The sequence below is a fragment of the Saccopteryx leptura genome, chromosome 1 (assembly GCF_036850995.1).
Source record: "Saccopteryx leptura isolate mSacLep1 chromosome 1, mSacLep1_pri_phased_curated, whole genome shotgun sequence".
NCBI lineage: Eukaryota > Metazoa > Chordata > Mammalia > Chiroptera > Emballonuridae > Saccopteryx > Saccopteryx leptura.
Genome location: NC_089503.1, coordinates 348,853,683 through 348,873,763, shown reverse-complemented (window position 1 = coordinate 348,873,763; position 20,081 = coordinate 348,853,683). Strand labels below are relative to the sequence as shown.

General features: G+C 40.7%; 2 protein-coding genes across 4 annotated transcripts in view; both read right to left on the bottom strand.

Annotated features, from left to right (window-relative positions):
* Nucleotides 1-20,081, bottom strand: part of IMPG1 (interphotoreceptor matrix proteoglycan 1) — a 133,082-nt gene that overhangs the window by 109,046 nt on the left and 3,955 nt on the right. The window lies entirely within an intron of this gene.
* Nucleotides 8,075-12,690, bottom strand: LOC136387225 (EF-hand calcium-binding domain-containing protein 10-like). Its single transcript, XM_066358408.1, has 2 exons — nt 12,300-12,690; nt 8,075-8,121 (listed from the first exon to the last, which is right to left on the bottom strand). Exons 1-2 carry the CDS (start codon nt 12,688-12,690, stop codon nt 8,075-8,077), a joined length of 438 nt encoding a protein of 145 aa, XP_066214505.1.

Below are 20,081 nucleotides of genomic sequence, written 5' to 3'. Positions count from 1 at the left end.
CTGTCATAAAACAAAAACAAAAACCAAGCTCCTATATGTGTGAAGATTCCTCTGCTACCACAAGCAAAACTGCCAACAATTCCTCCCTTTATTCTCTCCTTCTTTTCCCTTTCATTCCTTTTTTATTTTGATGTTGCAATGTGCTCATAGAATCTGGGGTATTCAAGTGCTAATGTGACACCTCACCAGAAGGTGTCGCTATATAACACATAATATATTGAAAACTCAATGTTGGAAAATAGAACTCCAATATATCTCTTGAGTTAGGAATTGTACATGTTGAGTTTTGACATTTGTTGATGCGGGTGGTGATTTTTCAGCAAACCAGACCATTGAGGAAAGGCTGAGCATGGTGGAATGAACTTCCCTTGGGCTGGGAGGTTCTCATGAAAGGCCCCGTGGCTGGAAAATATTCCGGCGGGTAAGGAGGACAACATGTCCACGGGCAGGGCCAGTTGCAGCAGGCTAAGGAAAGTGGTGGGCCCTGGAAGGTAAATTGGGGCTTAAATGAAATTTCCTTAGCCACTCTGTGCTGGAGCTGACCCAGATCCTGCAACCCCATGGAGCTATGACAGTTTGGAAATTTCCAGATAAATAAAAAAGGAAATAAATGAAACAATCACTAGATTCAAGTACTGAATTCAAATATTACTTTATCCCCCAAAAAGTTAAAATCTGGGCATGGGTGGAGTGACAGTTCTAAAAGATTGGGCTTTTGACCCTTCTTTTATTGTTTTAAAGCCCGACGGCATAAGCAATACCTGAGCATGTCTGCTAGCCAATGTGAAGGCTAGCCCTTTAGTCAAAAGAATCTCCTCCACTTGAGGTTCTAGGCTCGTGGCCATGTGGCCTTGATGTTGGCTGATATGTGGAAGCTACCGCAGGCCACACCTTCTCCCTGTCATATCACTAAAAAGTATATTTTCATCCTTTCTATACCAAAGTTAGTCCCCAGTCATAGGCTGCTTACAAACTTTCCATTTCCGAGCTCACCCATGCGCATGAATTATTTTCCTTCTTGATTGTGTATTAAAGTGCGTCCTTTCTAACCTGTTTGACTCACTCTTCCCCAAACTCTTTCTTCTAGGGGAATATTTTCCCTCTGTCTAACTCTGCAGACGTTCCCTCGTAGGATTACTATATACATATAGTGACAATAACAGACAACCAGAACAGAAGAATGGGGCTTTCACGGAAGCATTGTTATGAAAACAACAGCCACTGGTATAAGCACTTAGCGAACCCATTACTTCTTCCCAAGGGAAAGGCTATAATGTCTTAAGAACAAATTAAAGTAGAGACAAAAGTTACCGGAATTCCTACAGAACAAAAATCTGTTTCAAAAACAGAATTCCATAGAGAGAAAGTAGATACCAGCTCAGGACCAAATCAATGAATGAAAGTTAAAAAATAATAATTTAATCTCGCATACGCTTCCCCACTTTACCAGGAAAGAATGAGGAGTTGCGGCCTTTCTGCAAATGCTCCGCGTGTTTAGCGATTATATCCAGTCCACCTCCACGTTCGCAGAAACGCTCAATGACACACCAGAAAGCTTTTCTCCACAGAGCAAGAGCAACTAAATGTACGTCATGCTTAACATATCTGAAAATGCCTCAGAAATTTTGCAGGTATTCTGGACACCTTGTTTAATGCACTTCCAGAAAATCACGTGGATGTTAAGCCCACTGTTTCCTGCAACAACACACGAGCTTCCATACTTTGCTTTCCACCTCTCTTCCTATGTGCAGTTCCCCAGAAACTTCCAAAATAGAAATGAAGGAAACTTCCAGTGAATTTTTAAAAGGAAATATGGAAAGGGAATTTCTTACCATCGTCAGTATACAGACTGATTATCACTCCTGCCTGGGGTGGGGTCACGGTAGGGGTCGGGTGGTCCCACCTTTGCCTTCTCTGAAGCTATTGAAACTTGGAAGCTGTGGCAGCTTTGCTTACCTCCCCATTAGCATTCGTTCAGCAACACCACTCCCTAGTGCGGGTGAAAACCAGTGCTCCCTTCTCTCAACGAATTAGAGCAGTTGCCTTCTTCTTCTCATCGCAAAAAATCAGATCTAGCCATTACACTTGACATGTCAGAAAGGAAAGGGTTAAAACCTTGGAAAACCATTACAAGAAATAAAAGTTGCTAACTTCTATTTTCTATTCTCTCTCTCTACATATGTATTAAGTCTCTCTTCTACTTCACTGAGTTAAAAAAGAGGAAGAACCAAATTTATAGGTGAGATGCTGAGAAATTTTGCTGATGGCATATGCAGCTTAGTGAGTGGGTAGGAACAACATTGAAGTTGAAGGGAGAAGCAGAAAAGAGAAAGGGGGTTGCCTCTTCTGCGTACAGAGGGGGTGGCCCTCTGAGAGGAAGGAGTGGTGAGCTCCCCGTGACTGGGGATGGCAGGGAGTGAAGAGGCAGATCAGCAGAACCTTGCCTTTATTTGTGCCCAGAACAGAAATGTGTGCTAACTTTCATCCCGTTTGTGGGGAGAGATGGGAGGGCATATTGAAAAGGGAGGAACTTTCTTAAAGATGGATGTTCTCTCTCTGTCCTGGGAAATAGAGAACCACAACTGAGCTTGTCATGGGGTGGCTTGAAGGTCTCATACGAGGTCACAATGCAGCCTCTTGGCTGAAATCCACTTACAGCCCACTGCTAATTCCAGAAGCCCCGTTCCTACTGCAATTCCAGAACCACAGGAATGCCCTTGACTCTCAAGTGCCCTCAAGATATGCAGTATTGTGTCGGAGATCGTGAGAAACCACAGGATCAACACTGTTGTGTCTTTCTGGAGTGCTAAGTTAACTGCAGAATTTTAGCAGAAAAGTTTGAAATGTTAAGGATTGTCACTGCTTTTCACATGAATACATAAGCAAAATCAGCAAAATTCTTTCTCCCCTAAATGAGCCAGCCTTGAAAGTTTGGAGAATAGGATATTTCTATAAGCTGTGATTAACTGTAAAGTATTATTATTTGCTTTGAAAAGAAAAAATGGTGAGTGGAGTTGGTTAGGGCTGAGGTCAGGTTGAAGAAAACAGGATGTGAGACAGAATGAGATCGACTATGTTCAAGTTGCTGGCCAGCTTAGCAGAGGCTTGTTTTCAGGAGCTGACCCAAGAAAACCAGTGCTTTCTCCAGCAGCATGATTTTTCAGTGCACCTCAGATCATCCTGGTCGGGCAGCTACCTTCTCTGCATACATGCAGACCAACCCCACGAAGCCACTTTTAATCATCTCATTCTTATATTACCTTAAAATCTATGAACCTTTGGCCCTGGCCGGTTGGCTCAGCGGTAGAGTGTCGGCCTAGCGTGGGGAGGACCCAGGTTCGATTCCCGGCCTGGGCACACAGGAGAAGCGCCCATTTGCTTATCCACCTCTCCGCTGCGCTTTCCTCTCTGTCTCTCTCTTCCCCTCCCGCAGCCAAGGCTCCATTGGAGCAAAGATGGCCCGGGCGCTGGGGATGGCTCTGTGGCCTCTGCCTCAGGCGCTAGAGTGGCTCTGGTTGCAACATGGCGACGCCCAGGATGGGCAGAGCATCGCCCCCGGTGGGCAGAGCATCACCCCATGGTGGGCGTGCCGGGTGGATCCTGGTCGGGCGCATGCGCATGCGGGAGTCTGTCTGACTGTCTCTCCGTTTCCAGCTTCAGAAAAAAATGAAAAAAAAAAATCTATGAACCTTTGTGATTGTTTCTGCTTCCCAATTTTTAATCCATCTGTGTATAGTTTTTGGCACCATCTCCAATAGATTTCAAAACGTGGAGTTTTACATCAATAGCCCACGGATAAGAGATTTAGAAGGGAATTTTACAAGTACATCTGAGATATGTGGATGATAAATTGTAATCGTACCTCACACATGTATGGAATGTTATAATTTTCAGAGCATCATTATAGGCCAGCTTGACACAAAGGGGGAATGGGATGGAAACCAAAGGGTTATGCCGAGATGGTGCTGGGTCGATGCTGGGTCACGCACAAGCTAGAGGTGAAGTCAGCCCGTGAGCTGTTTAAAGTGGGTGGGGAGACAGGAGCAGGAACTCAGGGACCTTCTGAGAACCTATAAAAAATTTCTCAAACTCAGGAGGAAGCTAAAGTCAGAAGCTGGGGGTACACTAAGGAAACATCAGGGGGCAGTAATGTGGATTTGCTTATGGGACATGTTAATGAGATATGCCTCTTTCCTTCTGGTTTCAGCTGTGCTGGGTTGCTGAAACATAGGGTATCTCTCTCCCTGCAATTCCTAGGGGTGCTGTGTGTGTGTGTGTGTGTGTGTGTGTGTGTGTGTATATATATATATATATATATATATATATATATATATATATATATATATATATTGCTCACAAAAATTAAGGGATATTTCAAAATGAACGTGAAGCTATAAAATGTCTCCAATTTTTGTGAGCAGTATATTTGGGGCACACTGATCTTGTTAGAGTCTTATAGCTGAAGCACTCATATTAAAATCAGCTCTAATTTAGCCCAGCATCTTTACTTTCTGAATCTTGTTTGCTATCCATGATTCTCATATTACAAAACATGCAATACCCTACTCTGTAGTTTTAGTGCTCTCATGTAATTATGGTCTTGGAATACGTTGAGAGTTCTGAGTAAAGAGAATTGTATGTATAATATCAGTGCAATATTGCCACAAAAGAATGATATTTAAACTACTAACTGAGAACAGAATTGAAGCAGATTAGACGGAAACAGTTGCAAATTTCTGCCTGTTAAACTTTCTGATGAATAAGGACTTATCATAGTTCCTGCATAGAGGAAAGTTAAACTTCATTCTGAGAAAGTGTGGGGCTGAAGTTACACAAAGATAGCTTTTCCTTCTGAAGCCACTTCCTGAATGTGGGCAACTAATCTCTATATGCTTCAGATTTCTAACCTAAAAAGGGTATAACAATACTGACACCAAAGGTTTGCATTGATGTCTGCATGTTATATATAGTTTTGTTTTGTTTTGAAGGTTAAATGAGAAAATATCAATAGATTTCTAGAATATTGTGGAAGGCCTGGCACATTGGTAGCTATTATGATCTGGTATTTCTCTATTTATTCTGAAGTTAGGACTAGGCATAAGGTAGAAATAGGAGTGCCTGATTTAGCAAATAAAATAAAGAATCCCCAGTTAAAATTGAAATTGTGATAAACAACTAATAATTTTTTAGTAAAAGCATATCCCATGCACTCTTTGGGACACATTAAAAACAAATAAACAAAGTATTATGGTTAAGACATAGATTGTCAGACCACGTTAAAAAAAAAGATGCTACTCTATGCTGTTGTTTCCGACCTGGGCCGGTTCACCCCTCCTTAGGCAACCTGGTGGTCACCGCTCCCGGGAGGTCACCATATTGATGCCGAACTTAGTGCGGACACCCGATCGGCATAGCGCACTACAGCCCAGAACTCCTGGGCTCAAGCGATCCTCCTGCCTCAGCCTCCCGAGTAGCTGGGACTACAGGCGCGCGCCACCACGCCCGGCTGTGCTGTTGTAATAGACTCATCTGAATGAAAAGAGAGAGACATGAAAAGGATGAAAAAAGTTGTAATATGCAAATACTATCCAAAGCCAGAATTCTGCTTGTAAATATTTAATAACCAACTCTTGTGGATGGATAGAAAGGCATGTTTTATAGCATTTGCCATTTTCTCTGTGTTAATCCTCCTCTATGATTGACTTTAAGCCATAATCTGATATTATTGAACACTGACTTGGGGAAAAAAGACCCAAAATAGATGAAAAGATATTCAACCTCATTAGTAATCAGAGAAATACAAATTAAAACCGGAATAAGATACTATTAAAAACTCCTGCATACTGGCAAACTCAACAAACAAACAAAAAACAAAAACAAGTCAGGCAAGGCCAAGTGTGAATGAGGATTTAGAAAATAAGGAAATCTCACTCAAAATGGCAAAATCACTTAGGAAAACAGTTTGATATTATCTGGTAAAGTTGAAAACCTGCATACCTCATGACATACAGTTTTCCTCCTAACTGGAGGAGAGGAAAGGCCCATCTAGACTTTGGAGAAACTTCTGCCTGGTGTGAGCACCAGGGGTCACGTGCAAAAGTGTTTGTACCACTGTTGTATGTAATAGCAAAGTCCATCAACAGGAGACTACATACACGGTGTTGTATCTGCATTACGCTGTATGTAGTGTGTCTCGGATGCCTCCTCTCATGAACCATCTCAGGACCTCTTAGCCTCACCTTTTCTCAGACCAGCTCTTCATAGGTGCTGATCCACTATAGGAGACAGGCCCACAGCTCTTTGCCTCATGGCTCTGTCATCGTGTTTTGTTTTCTCTTGCCCCAGGATTTTCTGTGGCTGTGGAGTTGTGTGAAGCCCATGACCCACCAGCTAGAAGTGCAGGAAAGTTACTATTCTCCGAGCCAAACATTTGAAGGGATCTCCTATGAATTCTTCTCCAACTACCCCCAGGCTCTTGCCCTCATGGACTGTCTGGAGGTCCTGTGGTCTCCGAAGGCAGTTCTTTGAGACCAGCAATTGGTAGCACTTGATACAAAGTGGTGACCTGTTTGGTAAGGCATCTTTATCTTGGCTCTCACTTGTTCACTGACTCACTCCTTATTTTCTTTTCTTCCTGGTTCCCTGAAAATGCACTCCTTAACGAAGAGTTACAGGTAAGCTTGGTCTGCTATATGCACAATGTGGATAAATCTTAAAACATAATGTTGAGCCAAAGAACTAAGTTATAGAAGACCACATACAGTGTGGTATTATTTATAGAAAAATCACAAAGAAAACAAAGCCATGCATTATTTAGAGAACATATCTGTATTTGGAGACACTAATGGCAAGTAATGGCATGATTAACACGAAATTCATGACAGTGGTTATCTTTGGCACAGAGTAGAGGGAGAGAGCTTGTTATTACTATTCTCTAAATAACACAGATATGTTTTGTACACTCTTTTTTATTTTTTTAAAAATGAGCAAGAGAGAGAGACAGACAGGGACAGACAGGAAGGGAGAGAGCTGAGAAGCATCAGCTCTTAGTTGAGGCATCCTAGTTGTTCATTGATTGCTTTCTCATATGTGCCTTGCCCGGGGGGTTCCTGCTGAGCCAATGACCCCTTGCTTAAGCCAGTGACTCCAGGGTTTTGAATCTGTGTTCTCATGCCAACCCTGTATCCACTGCACCACCACCTGCTCAGGCTGTTTTGTATACTCTTTTTTTTTTTTGGTATGATATTGTTGAATATTTTATTTGTTATTAAAAGGTATTCAACAGTACTATAGATATAATCTGTGGGTGTATTAGAGTATGCCAATCTCATTTTTTCCAAAGTATCATCAAATACATAACATTGAAAAAGATGCTACATCACATATGCACATATATATATACTTATATATATACACATTCTCTCTCTCTCTATATATAAATACTCAAATGTGTGTATATGTATGTACATACTCATATATACATATACAAGTGCAAATATATTGATGGTATTTTCAAATAGCAGGCATTTTCAAATTAGGATATTTTGTAAACAACAACAAAAATCTTTTAATGTTTAACTTCCTAATAAGAGGTAGGAAAAAAGAAAGGAATATTCAAAGTATAGGATTATTTCTCATGAATTGGGAACATTTATGTTATTTAGATAGAGTAGAAGATATACTTTTTAAAAATTAATTTATTTATTGTGTTTACATAGATTCTAGTGTCTCCCCAAAAGCATCCCCCCTGTTTTGTATACTCTTGATGTGTATTTCCCAGGTAAGGAGAATTACAGAAATGAGTATGGATGGGCCAATGGCAGAGATTCTAGCAGTAAGGCTGGAAAGGAGGTTGTGGCCAGATCACAGGAACCCTAAAAAAAATTATTGGACTTTATTCTGAAGATACTGGGAGGCTCTGGAAGTTCTTTCTTTTCCTTTTCTTTTTTTTCAAGCAGGGGAATATAGTGCACAACGGACAAGTTAGTGAAAGCTGGAGAAATATAGGGATATTTATGGGATCGTATTGACACAATTTGCCACTGACTAGTTCTGGGTTTAGGAAATGGAGAAATCAGAGGTCAGAACCTGAGAGGAGATTGTTCTGCATGGTTCCAGGAACTGGGGATGAAAAGGTGAAGTTGGGTTAAAGAAGCATTTGGGTACTAAAACTGATAATGCAGTTGTGTGCTGAAACCGATTCACATTGGCTCCTGGCTCCTGGCTCCTGGCTCCTGAGAGCTGATTGTGCACATCGCCAATAGATGGTGTCATGTTGATAGTTTGAAATTGGCCACAATAGGACTATTTATTTATATTATAGACATTGGCAAACACTATGGTTAAGTATTTTAACCCCTGGAGAGAGATAGTTGCTAAATATGTATTAGCACACCATTTTATAGGATTCGGTAACAAATTAAATCTGAAGAAGAGGAAGATGTCTTAGATGATACCCAAATTCCTGACTTTAGAGATAAAAGGTGACAGCCTGAAACGAGAAAGAATGAAAGAAGCAGAAAGCAGAGTGGTTTATACTAGAAAGGGGTGCTCTTGATATTACAGAGAACAAGATAGATATGATCCCTGTCCTCATGAAGCATTTAATTATTTTTTTAACAGTGTGCATTAGAGCATTCTATGTAGCTTTTTAAAATACATATTCCTGTAACCTACTTATGAACCTAATTTAATCAGTGCTGTTTTATGTAAAATGGTTGCAAATATGAAGCAATAAAATGAAGGAAGTGATTATACAAATCATTCTATGGGTCCTATTAAATAATGAGACCTCTTTTATCAGACTGAAAATATATTTATGTTATGATTTACTAAAAAAAAAGGGAGACTAAAACAAATCCCACTAGCCCATAATATAATGATTCATATATCATATCTTTACAGAAGGGTAATAGATCATGCTTCTCAAACCTAGCTGTATAGTATAATCACCTGGACAGCTCTAACAATTATGCCATCCCAGACAAATTATATCAGAATCTTTAATGCAGGAGCTTTGGCATTGGTGTTTTTACCAATATTAAGAAATGTTCCATTAAATTCTTATTTAAAATAATTTTTTGTAAGCATTTATTTTTATTTTTATTTTTTTAAGGACTTTATTAATTTTTCAGAAAGGAGAGAGAGAGAGAGAGGGAAAGAGGAATAGAGAGCGAGAGAGAGAAGGGGGAGGAGCAGGAAGCATCAATTCCCATATGTGCCTTGACCAGGTAAGCCCAGAGTTTTGAACCGGCGACCTCAGTGTTCCAGGTTGACGCTTTATCCACTGCGCCACCACAGGTCAGGCCTATAAGCATTTATTGATCCAGCTCTGGCTCAGTTGGTGAGAGCATCATCTCAACATGGCAAGGTTGTGGGTTCAATCTCTGGTTTGGACACATACAAGAATCAACCAGCAAGTGCATGGATGAATGGGGAAACAAATAGATGTTTCTCTCTCTTTTCCCCCTTCTCTTCCTACCTTTTTTTCCCTGCCTCCTCTCACCCTTCTTCTCCCTCTCTCAAACTAATAAATAAAAATAATAATAAAGAATGTATTGAGCCAAACAACAGGAACCAATATCTTAAATGCCCTGTAGAATAAGTTTGGCAGTTTTTTCTTTTATTTTTAATTAAAAAATTTTATTTTTAATTGAATTTTTTTTTTTCATTTTTCCAAAGCTCGAAACGGGGAGGCAGTCAGACAGACTCCCGCATGCGCCCGACTGGGATCCACCTGGCATGCCCACCAGGGGGCGATGCTCTGCCCATCTGGGGCATCGCTCTGTTGCATCCAGAGCCATTCTAGTGCCTGAGGCAGAGGCCACAGAGCCATCCTCAGCGCCCGGGCCATCTTTTGCTCCAATGGAGCCTCGGCTGTGGGAGGGGAAGAGAGAGACAGAGAGGAAGGAGAGGGGGAGGGGTGGAGAAGCAGATGGGCACTTCTCCTGTGTGCCCTGGCCGGAAATCGAACCCGGGACTACTGCATGCCAGGCCGACGCTCTACCACTGAGCCAATTTAATTGAATTTTATTGAGGTGACACTGGTTAAAATAATTACAAAGGCTTCAGGTGCCCAATTCTACAACACATATCTGTATACTGCATTATATGTTCACCCTCCAAGTTGAGTCTTCATTCCCCACCATTTAGCCCCCATACCCTCTTCCACCTCCCCACTCTCTCTTCCTCCACCTCAGCAATTACCACACTGCTGCCTGTGTCCATAAGTTATTTTTTTCCTTTTTTACTCTATCCCTCCACTCCCCTCCTCTCCTCCCCCAGCTGTCATCCTTCTCTCATGTCACTAATCATCAGAGAAATGCAAATTAAAACTACAATGAGATATCACCTCACACCTGTCAGAATGTCAGAATGGCTATCATCAATAAATCAACAAACAGCAAGTGCTAGCCAGGGTGTGAAGAAAAGGGAACCCTCCTGCACTGCTGCTGGACATGGAGATTGGTGCAGCCTCTGTGGAAAACAGTATGGAGTTATCTCAAAAAATTAAAAATTGAACTGCCTTTTGACCCAGCTATCCCACCTCTGGGAATATATCCTAAGAATCCCGAAACACTAATTCGAAAGAAAAAAAATTTATATATATATATATATACCCTTATGTAGTTTCTTTCTTTCTTTCTTTCTTTCTTTCTTTCTTTCTTTCTTTCTTTCTTTCTTTCTTTCTTTCTTTCTTTCTTTCTTTCTTTCTTTCTTTCTTTCTTTCTTTTTTTACAGAGACACAGAGAGGGACAGATAGGGACAGACAGACAGGAAGGGAAAGAGATAGGAAGCATCAATTCTTCGTTGCAGCTCCCTAGTTTTTCACTGATTGCTTTCTCATATGTGCCTTGACTGGGGGGCTACAGCAGAGTGAGTGACCCCTTGCTCAAGCCAGCAAACTTGGGCTCAAGCTGGTGAGCCTTGCTCAAACCAGATGAGCCTGCGCTCAAGCTGGTGACCTCAGGGTTTCGAACCTGGGTCTTCCGTGTCCCAGTCCGATGGTCTATCCACTGCACCACTGCCTGATCAGGCTATTGTTTTTTTCTTGATCAACATTTTATTTTTTAAATTATTTACTTTATAATATATATATATATATATATATATTTTAATTAAGAGAAGGACAGAAAAATAGGAAGGGAGAGAGATGAGAAGCATCAACTCATAGTTGAGGCACTTTAGTTATTTATTGATTGCTTTCTCATATGTGCCTTGATGGAGATAGGGTGGGGGTGGGGCTTCAGTCTAGCGAGTGACCCCTTGCTCAAGCCAGTGACCTTTGGGATCAAGCCAGAAATGATAGGGTCATGTCTATGATCCCATGCTCAAGCCAGCAACCTCGCGCTCAAGCTGATGAGCCTGTGTTCAAGCCGGAGACCTCAGGGTTTCAATCCTGGGTCCTCAGTGTCCCAGGTCAGGTCAACACTCTCTCCACTGCACCCACCTCCTGATCAGGCTATTTTTATTAATCTTAAATTATTTTTTCAATTACAGTTGATAAACATTATTATATTAGTTTCAGGTATCACCCCAGTGATTAGACAATACATAACTTACTAAGTGATCATCTGAATAAATCTCACACATATTTGACACCATGCATAGTTAATAATTTTTTTTTTTTTTACTCAGTGAGAGGAGGGGATACAAAGACAGACTTCTACATGCACCCTGACTGGGATCAACCTGGAAAGCCCACCTGGGAAGCCCACTAGGGGGTGATGCTTTGTCCATCTGGGGCCCTTGCTCTGCTGCTCAGTAACCGAGCTCTTCTTAGTGCCTGAGGCAGATGCCATGGAACCATACTTAGTGCCTAATGCCAACTTGCTCCAGTGGAGCCATGGTTGCAGGAGAGGAAGAAAGAGAGAGAGAGAAGATAGAGGGGGAGAGGTGTAGAAGCAGATGGGCGCTTCTCCTCTGTGCCTTGACTGAGAATTGAACCTGGGATATCTACAGGCTGGGCTGATGCTCTGCCACTGAGCCAACTGGCCAGGGCAGAATATATATATTTTTAATTTTCTAGAATCATTTATTATCTTTGACTTACAGTATTATTAAAACATTGGCCTGACCTGTGGTGGCGCAGTGGATAAAGCGTCGACCTGGAAATGCTGAGGTCGCCGGTTCGAATCCCTGGGCTTGCCTGGTCAAGGCACATATGGGAGTTGATGCTTCCAGCTCCTCCCCCCTGTCTCTCTCTCCTCTCTCTCCTCCCTTTCTCTCTCCTCTCTAAAATGAATAAATAAAATTAAAAAAAAAAAAAAAAAGAAAAAAAAAAAAAAAAAAACATTGACCATATTTCCTGAGACCTTTGTTCACTTCATGCCTGAATTTATCCAAAGTTATTCCATGTCCATCATCTTTTAAAACTTTATCAGCAGCACACAAACCCAGGGTATTTAGGGCTGTTTGTACAAACAATATGATGCCTCTATTCAAGGAATCCTTCATCTCAAATTTAGCCACAATGTTAGAGTGATCCATAAAAAACGGAAAAGTGACAACTGTGTTTTTGGCAGTTCTCAGTTGTTCCAATAGAGATATTAAATACTCTCTTGGCTTATCTTGCTCGTAAGAGAGCAAGGAGCTGATGAGATAGTTTAGCAACTCCATAATCCTATGCTTTTCTAAATAATTCCTGGCCTTGAGCTCCCTGCTGCTGTTGGCCTCTAGATTGATCTGCATCCACAGAATATTATTGACTATATTCTCTGTGCTGTACTTTACATCCCCATAACAATTATGTAGCAACAAATTTGTACTTAATGCTGTCACCTTTTTACCCAGCCCCCAAACCTCTTCCCATCTGGCAACCATCAAAATGTGCTCTATCTATGGATATGTTTTTGTTCTGCTTGTGTATTTAGTTTGTTTTGTTTTTTCTAGTTTCAATTGTTGATAAATATATATTTATTGCCATTTTATTGTTTATATTTTTGATTTTTTTTCTTCCTTTTCTTAAAGAAGATCCTTTAACATTTTATATAATACTGGTTTGGTGGTGATGAACTCCTTTCTTTTTCTTGTCTGGGAAGCTCTTTATCTGTCCTTTTATTCTAAATGACAGCTTTAGTAGGTAGAGTAATCTTGGTTGTAGGTCCTTGCTTTTCATCACTTTAAATATTTCTAGCCAATTCCTTCTGGCCTACAAAGTTTCTGTTGAGAAGTCAGTTGACAGTCTAATGTGAGTTCATTTGTAGATAACTGCTTTTCCCTTGCTGCTTTTAAGATTCTCTCTTTGTCTTTAACCTTTGGCATTTTAATTAGGATGTGTCTTCGTGTGGGCCTCTTTGGGTTCATCTTGTTTGGGACTATGCATTTTCTAGACTTGCATGTCTATTTCCTTCACCAAGTTAGAGAAATTTTCTGTCATTATTTTTTTCAAACAGGTTTTCAATTTCTTGGTCTCTCTCTTCTCCTTCTGGTACCCCCATGATGTGAATGTTGGCATGCTAGAAGTTGTCCCAGATGTTCGTTACACTGTTCTTATTCTTTTGGATTCTTTTTCTTTTTTGCTATTATTATTATTTTTTTTTCTGAAGCTGGAAATGGGGAGAGATAGTCAGACAGACTCCCGCATGCGCCCGACCAGGATCCACCCTCACCGGGCACGCCCACCAGGGGCGACGCTCTGCCCACCAGGGGGCGATGCTCTGCCCCTCCGGGGCATCGCTCTGCCGCGACCAGAGCCACTCCAGCGCCTGGGCAGAAGCCAAGGAGCCATCCCCAGCGCCCGGGCCATCTTTGCTCCAATGGAGCCATGACTGCGGGAGGGGAAGAGAGAGACAGAGAGGAAGGAGGAGGGGGTGGAGAAGCAAATGGGTGCTTCTCCTATGTGCCCTGGCCGGGAATCGAACCCGGGTCCCCCGCACGCCAGGCCGCCGCTCTACCGCTGAGCCAACCGGCCAGGGCTTTTGCTATTCTTATTGGGTGTTTTTGCTTCTTTATATTCCAAATAGCTGATTTGATTTTTTTCTTGATGTACTTTACTGTTGATTCCCTGTAAATTATTTTTCATTTAAATTAGTATATCCTTCATTTCTGACTACTGGTCCTTCTTTTCTGCTGTTGAGGTCCTTGAGCATCTCTATAAACAGTGTTTTGAACTCTGCATCTGGTTGATTGCTTGTCTCCATTTTGTGTAGTTCTTTTTCTGGAGTTTTGTTCATTTCTTTCACTTGAGACATATTTCTTTGTCTCCTCATTTTGGCAGCTTACCTGTGTTTATTTCTATGTATTAGATAGAGCTGCTATGTCTCCCAGGCTTGGTAGAGTGGCTAAATGTAGTGGGTGTTTTGCAGGATCCAGTGGCCCAGCCTCCCCAATCATCTAAGTGAGGCACTTGAGGTTCACCCCCTCTTTGGATTGGGTACGCCCCTGTTTAGTAGTTGACACTTGATTGTTGTTGGCACCTCAATGGGAGGGATTTATCTTCAGGCCAATCATTGCAAGACTGGCCTCCAACCACCTTAGAGGATCAGCTGTGCAGGGACCCTCCCCACAGAGCAAGTCTTACTTCAACAAGGCTCTGGTGCTCCCTGAGCCTGCCCCTTGAGTGTGTCATTTGTGGAAGTGGTTGGGCAGTGAAGCTGTTCGCTGGTATGCTGGCTCTGGGGCCTTCTGGGATGTGTAGGCCAAAGTTAACCATCTGTATTGTGCCTTGGGCTACCCAGCATGAGCTACAAAGCAATTTTCAGATCATTGCTACTTGTTCTGGGCTTAGAGATGCTCAGGAGAGACTAAACTGTGAACCAAGGCCAAGTGTTGCTAGTGCCAGGGCCAGAGCCACTTAGCAAGAGATACAGGGCATGCTGAGGCCAGATGCTGCTTGTTTGAGAGATTTTAGGAAAATCTAAAGCATGAGCCAAAACAGGCTGTTCATAGGAAACACCTCTGGAAACAGTTTGGATGGGCACTTCTGTGTGCCCTGACTGGAGTTGAACCTGGGACACCCACAGGCTGGGCCAATGCTCAAGTTGGGTGTGATAGGTCCTCAGGCATTCACCAGAGGGGGGTAAACAGTGTGAGCCATGTTTATTGAATCTGTGATTTGGCCCCTGCCTGTCAGCTCTGTGGGGAGAAAGCTCATTAAAGGAACAGTGGCCTCTACCAGCACTTTTGTCTAGGAGAAAGCTACACCCCAGCTCTTGCCTTGAGGCTGGACAATTCAGTTCCTCCCTCTATGTCTCTTGTACCTTTCAAGCTGCTGCCCCAGTGCCGGAGCTCAGAGGGAGTGAGTCTAGAGTGGGTCAGTTGGTGGAACTCCAGCAGCGCTCCGTCCCACTCAGCCTCAATCCCTGCTGGTTTTTACAGCCAGAAGTAATGAGGACTCCTCTTCATGGCACTGAAACCCTGGGTGGGGCAGGGCTGGTATGACACTGGGACCCTTGCTCCTCAGGGAGACCTTTGAAGTTGAGATATCCCTCCTGGTTTTCTCCATCTGCCACATGTAGGTGTAGGACCAGACCATTCCTCATCTCTGTACCCCCACCCCCTAACCAGTCTCAATGTGCCTTCCTTTTTAATTCCCTAGTTGTAAGATTTCCAGATTTCAGGCTATTCCAAATGATGGTTTTCTGTCATTTAATTGTAATTTTGATTTCCCATTAAAGTCTTTAGGCTGGGAATATTAAGTCAAAGGTTAAAGGAGACTGGCAGAGAAAGTTCTTGAAGGAATTGGTTGTAAATGGAGTTAAAGTCATATGTAGATGGCAACATCATTAGCAAAAATATTAAATCTTTTTATTCTCTCTGAAACAAGAGAGAATGAGAAAAGTTTGGATAGTTAGAGAAACTTCGACATAGAAAAAAATGTCAATGACATCTAATGACTTCAATCCTCTCAGTATGTAGGAGGTGATAGTAATAGTTACGGTGGTAGTCATCATAGCCATGTTAGGAGCTGCATTTATTGAACATTTTTTTGTAGAAAATACCTTAATAGGAGTTATATAAACATTATTTCACTTATTTTCATTACTACCCTATAAGCCAGATACTATGATTATTCCCATTTTACAGATGAGAAATCATAAGATGGAGACACACGTGAGACTGTGCAATTTGCCAAGGTAACGTAACTAGTAAGGGGCAGAACTGTTCTGAGTTGACTGCGGTCCTTTGAAAACCTTATTGTTTTTGCTCTTAACTGTGCTATTATGCGAGTGAAGGAGAATCAGGCTGCAGACGTGAGGAGGGAGGGAAGGTTTGGGAATCAGACTGGCAATCTAAGTCAGGGAATCAGAGATGAGCATCACTGTGGCATACCTTCGGGGGCCCAATTAAAGTGATATCACATGAATTTGTTTCATGAAAGCACTCTGTTTATTTGGGTTTCTCTAATAAAACTTGGCAGTTCAAGAACGAGGGTGAAAAAAAGAAGGCTAAGTTTACTCAGCGTGGAATAAGCAAGCAAAGCAGATGGAAGTTCAAGGAATAAGTTTCTATTGTACTAACAAGGAAACTGTTGATAGAGGTTCAAGAGAGGACCCTAGGGCCTAGGATTAATGTAAAAGACTCTGAGATTTGGATGGGCTGAAGAACTAACTGGAGAAACTAGGGGAGGCTGAGGGACAGGGGTATTTTGATGAAAGTAAGAATCATATTCCATGGGAGGAAGGAAAATTATTAGAAAGAGATGTTTCAGAGCTGTATATCTTGAGTCTGAAAATATTTGCTAACTTGGAGGTAAATATCAGTGTTTTGATAGGAAGGTATTTTTGTTTCAGAAGGGGCTTTCCCACTCTGTCAAATCATATCTATTAGGTCATGTATTGCCTTTAGATATGTAACACAATCTTAAATAAGCCACTTGCCACTAAACTTAGACTTTAATGGTAAGCTTTTAAAATGACATCATGAGCAAATGATTCTACTTCTTTGAGAAATTTAAATGTCCCAATTCTTTCTTAATGAGTACTAGAACTCCTAAAATGAGTGTTTCTATTTTTTAGGGTAGAGGTGAAAAATGTGGCCAGATATTTTGAAATCAGTCATGTATATAAATGTTAGAAATGGTGCAGAACTGGCAATCATCTAGTGTTGTTAGCAGAAGAAAGTTGGCTTTTGAATGAATAGTAAAAACTATGTCAATTGCAGTCACCATATGATGTTGGACTAATAAATACAGTAAACAGATATAGGATAGGACTACATACAGCTTAAATTCCAGTTTGGGTTCTAACCTTCTCATCTCAAATGATTTTAGGAACACTACTGAGCTTTTTCTGCCTTAGGTTCTTGACCATAAATGAGCATATTGTTTACCAACCAGTAAAATCTTAGGAAGCAAGATTAATTAAAATTTGTTTGAGCTTTTATAAGAAAAGTATCAATATAATTGCTATCTGCTAAGTATTTTGATCAGGTCTGAACTAACTACAGTGGATTAGTAATAGTGCCCTTGGGTTTTATAGTTGGGCTTAATTAAGTGTAACTTTTGTTTATTTATAAATGCAGCAGGAATTTTAAAACAGACAAATTAGCCCTACATATGTTGTTTTCTGTATGCAGTTAAAATATTTCTGGAGTGGAAATTTTGATTAATTTTGAGGTCTTGACTTTTCTGCACCAAACTCCTTTTGGTTTAGTTTCCTTTGACCCTTCTCCTGAGGGAGCAATTATGAAAATAGATGTTGGCTGACGGAAGATAGCTGAATGAAGAAAACCAAGTTGGAAAGAATTCAGATGATTTTATAATGGCACACAAAAAGGAAGCATCTCCTCAAGAATGACTGAGTGTAAATGGGATAACATTTATCTACCGAATATGACCATACGCTTAGAAGCACTTATCACTGTTCTGTGGCTCTTTCATATTTTTTTTCCCATTTTTACTGCAGCCAGAAGAGAAGTGCATCAGTGGGAGTAAATTTTTAGTAAATAATTGCATATGTAGCTCACACTTGACAATGTCATTTCCATAAATAAATTCTCATTACCGTGGCTATACAAGTCAACCATATTAACTTATTGTAGGATAAACTTAGGCATGCAGGTTGCCTTGGACCTAGAGCAAAAAGGGCACCACTCTCTATTATTACAGTGTTTCCAGCTCACTTGGTGCTCTTGACGTGTGAGGTGGAAATCCTGGTGGCACTCTCTCTCATTCTCAGTTGGCTCAGACCCAATGATTCCTGAAGACCGTTTGCTTTAAAAGATTAAACTCATATTGTAGTCAGGGCCTTTCTCCTTCCTTTCAAGAAGCTGTTTTGAAATATTCCAAGGATTTGTTTAACAGTCCCCTCCCCACAACTGCAGAAGTATCTTGCCTACCCTGGAGCAAGATGAGGTGGTGTGTACTGAGACCTCAGACACTCTGGAGTTGGACACTTCACAACATAGTGATGAGGTCAGGACTTCTAGTATGGTCATTATCACATATGTACTGAATTATAATATAAACCTAGAGACCACTGTGGAAAACAAACATTGTTGCCTGAGATAGATTATTTTAAAATAACATAAAATGTGTGAGCATGATTGAGGCAGGAAAGGTACACAGGATCTGAATTTCCAGAGAGGATTAGCATGCAAATATACATATGTGGAAACACATATAAATGCTTCTCTTTCTCTCTCTTCTTCCCTTCCCCTTTCTGCCTCTCTAAAATTAATCAATAAAAAAAAATATAGAAGCTGCAACGTAACGTGATTGTCTTTGGGCATCTACCTCAGCTAGACCAACGAAGCTGTGTTCTCTGCTGATGGAGCCACAGTGAGGGAAAACACCTTTCTGGATAATTTTATGAAATGGAAACATATCCCAGTAGCAAAAGATTACCAAGAAATGGAGCGTCTTCAAATGCAAATTTTCTGACATTCCGCAGCTACTAAAATAATTGCCCTACCTTGGTGAACTTAGTTAAAGGTTTCATTTAGTATAACCAAATGTAATGCAAAAGGTACATGCTGTGATAAACACCATTTCAATATTAGGGCTTGCTAAGGGTGGATTTTCTCTCTTCTTTTTTATCCCATACATCAGAATGTCACAAACAATTATATGGAATTATTTATGTGAAAGGGAAAGGTAAGTATATAAAGCAATGTCTGCACATCCAGTGCTGTTGGTATCCTCATTATGAATCCCGAATGGAGGAGCCTCTGTATCTCCACGCAGTGATTGTCCTTTGAAACTACTAACTATCTTTTGTTGCACTAAACAATTGATTTAATGAACATTTTAAAAACAAAATCATTTCACTCTTATGTATCAATAGAAAAACTACATCCAGAGTCCAGAAAGCTTAAAGGAAACCTTTTGAAATAATGGTGTATCTTTGAATGTCTTAGTATTTTGTATTGGGTACACAGTAAGCACTCTGAAAATCAAACAGGAAAAAAAATCACCTAAAGGCATAGAAAACCTTTCTAGAAGTAATTTGGAAATCGGAATCAAATATCATAATACTGTTAATATTGCTTAGCATTATTGCTTAGTGAATTAATGCGAAGTATCTTAAATACTGAGAGAGGCTTATGCACCAAGTTTTCATTACAATATTATTCATAATAGCAAAATAATTAGAAATAATTATTTCTATTTTGTTGAGTATTAACTGAAAGGAACATTATACTGTTTATAAAATGATTCTTGTCAAAACTAGATAGCAATGTAGAATAGACCTATGATGTACTAGAAGTACAAAAAGCCCGATATAAAATTATGTGTGCAATAGAACTGCAACCGTGTCAAAATTAAGAAAGCATACATATCAATAGAAAAAAGACTAAGGAAACAGGAAGGCACTAGGTAGCATACACTGTGTTTGGATAGAGGTATTATGGGTAATTTTTCATATCTTTTTGATTTTTCAAATAACCTATAATTAAAAAATTTTTTTTAAAGACTATTCATTTTAGAGAGGAGAGAGAGAAAGAGAAAGAGAAAGAGAGAAGTGGGGAGGAGCAGGAAGCATCAACTCCTGTATGTGCCTTGACCAGGCAAGCCCAGGTTTTCAAACCGGCGACCTCAGCATTCCAGGTTGACGCTTTATCTACTGAGCCACCACAGGTCAGGCCAAACAACTTATAATTTTTAAAAAACAAATTCTTAAATTTAAACACCTAGTTGT

Excerpts from the sequence above, each read along its gene's own strand:
- LOC136387225 (XM_066358408.1), bottom strand. The coding sequence starts at position 12,690 with ATGCAGATCAATCTAGAGGCCAACAGCAGCAGGGAGCTCAAGGCCAGG. Across the intron at positions 8,122-12,299 it reads CAAAGGTCTCAGGAAATATG|TTCCTGGAACCATGCAGAAC; the intron begins GTCAATGTTTTT and ends TTTCATCCCCAG.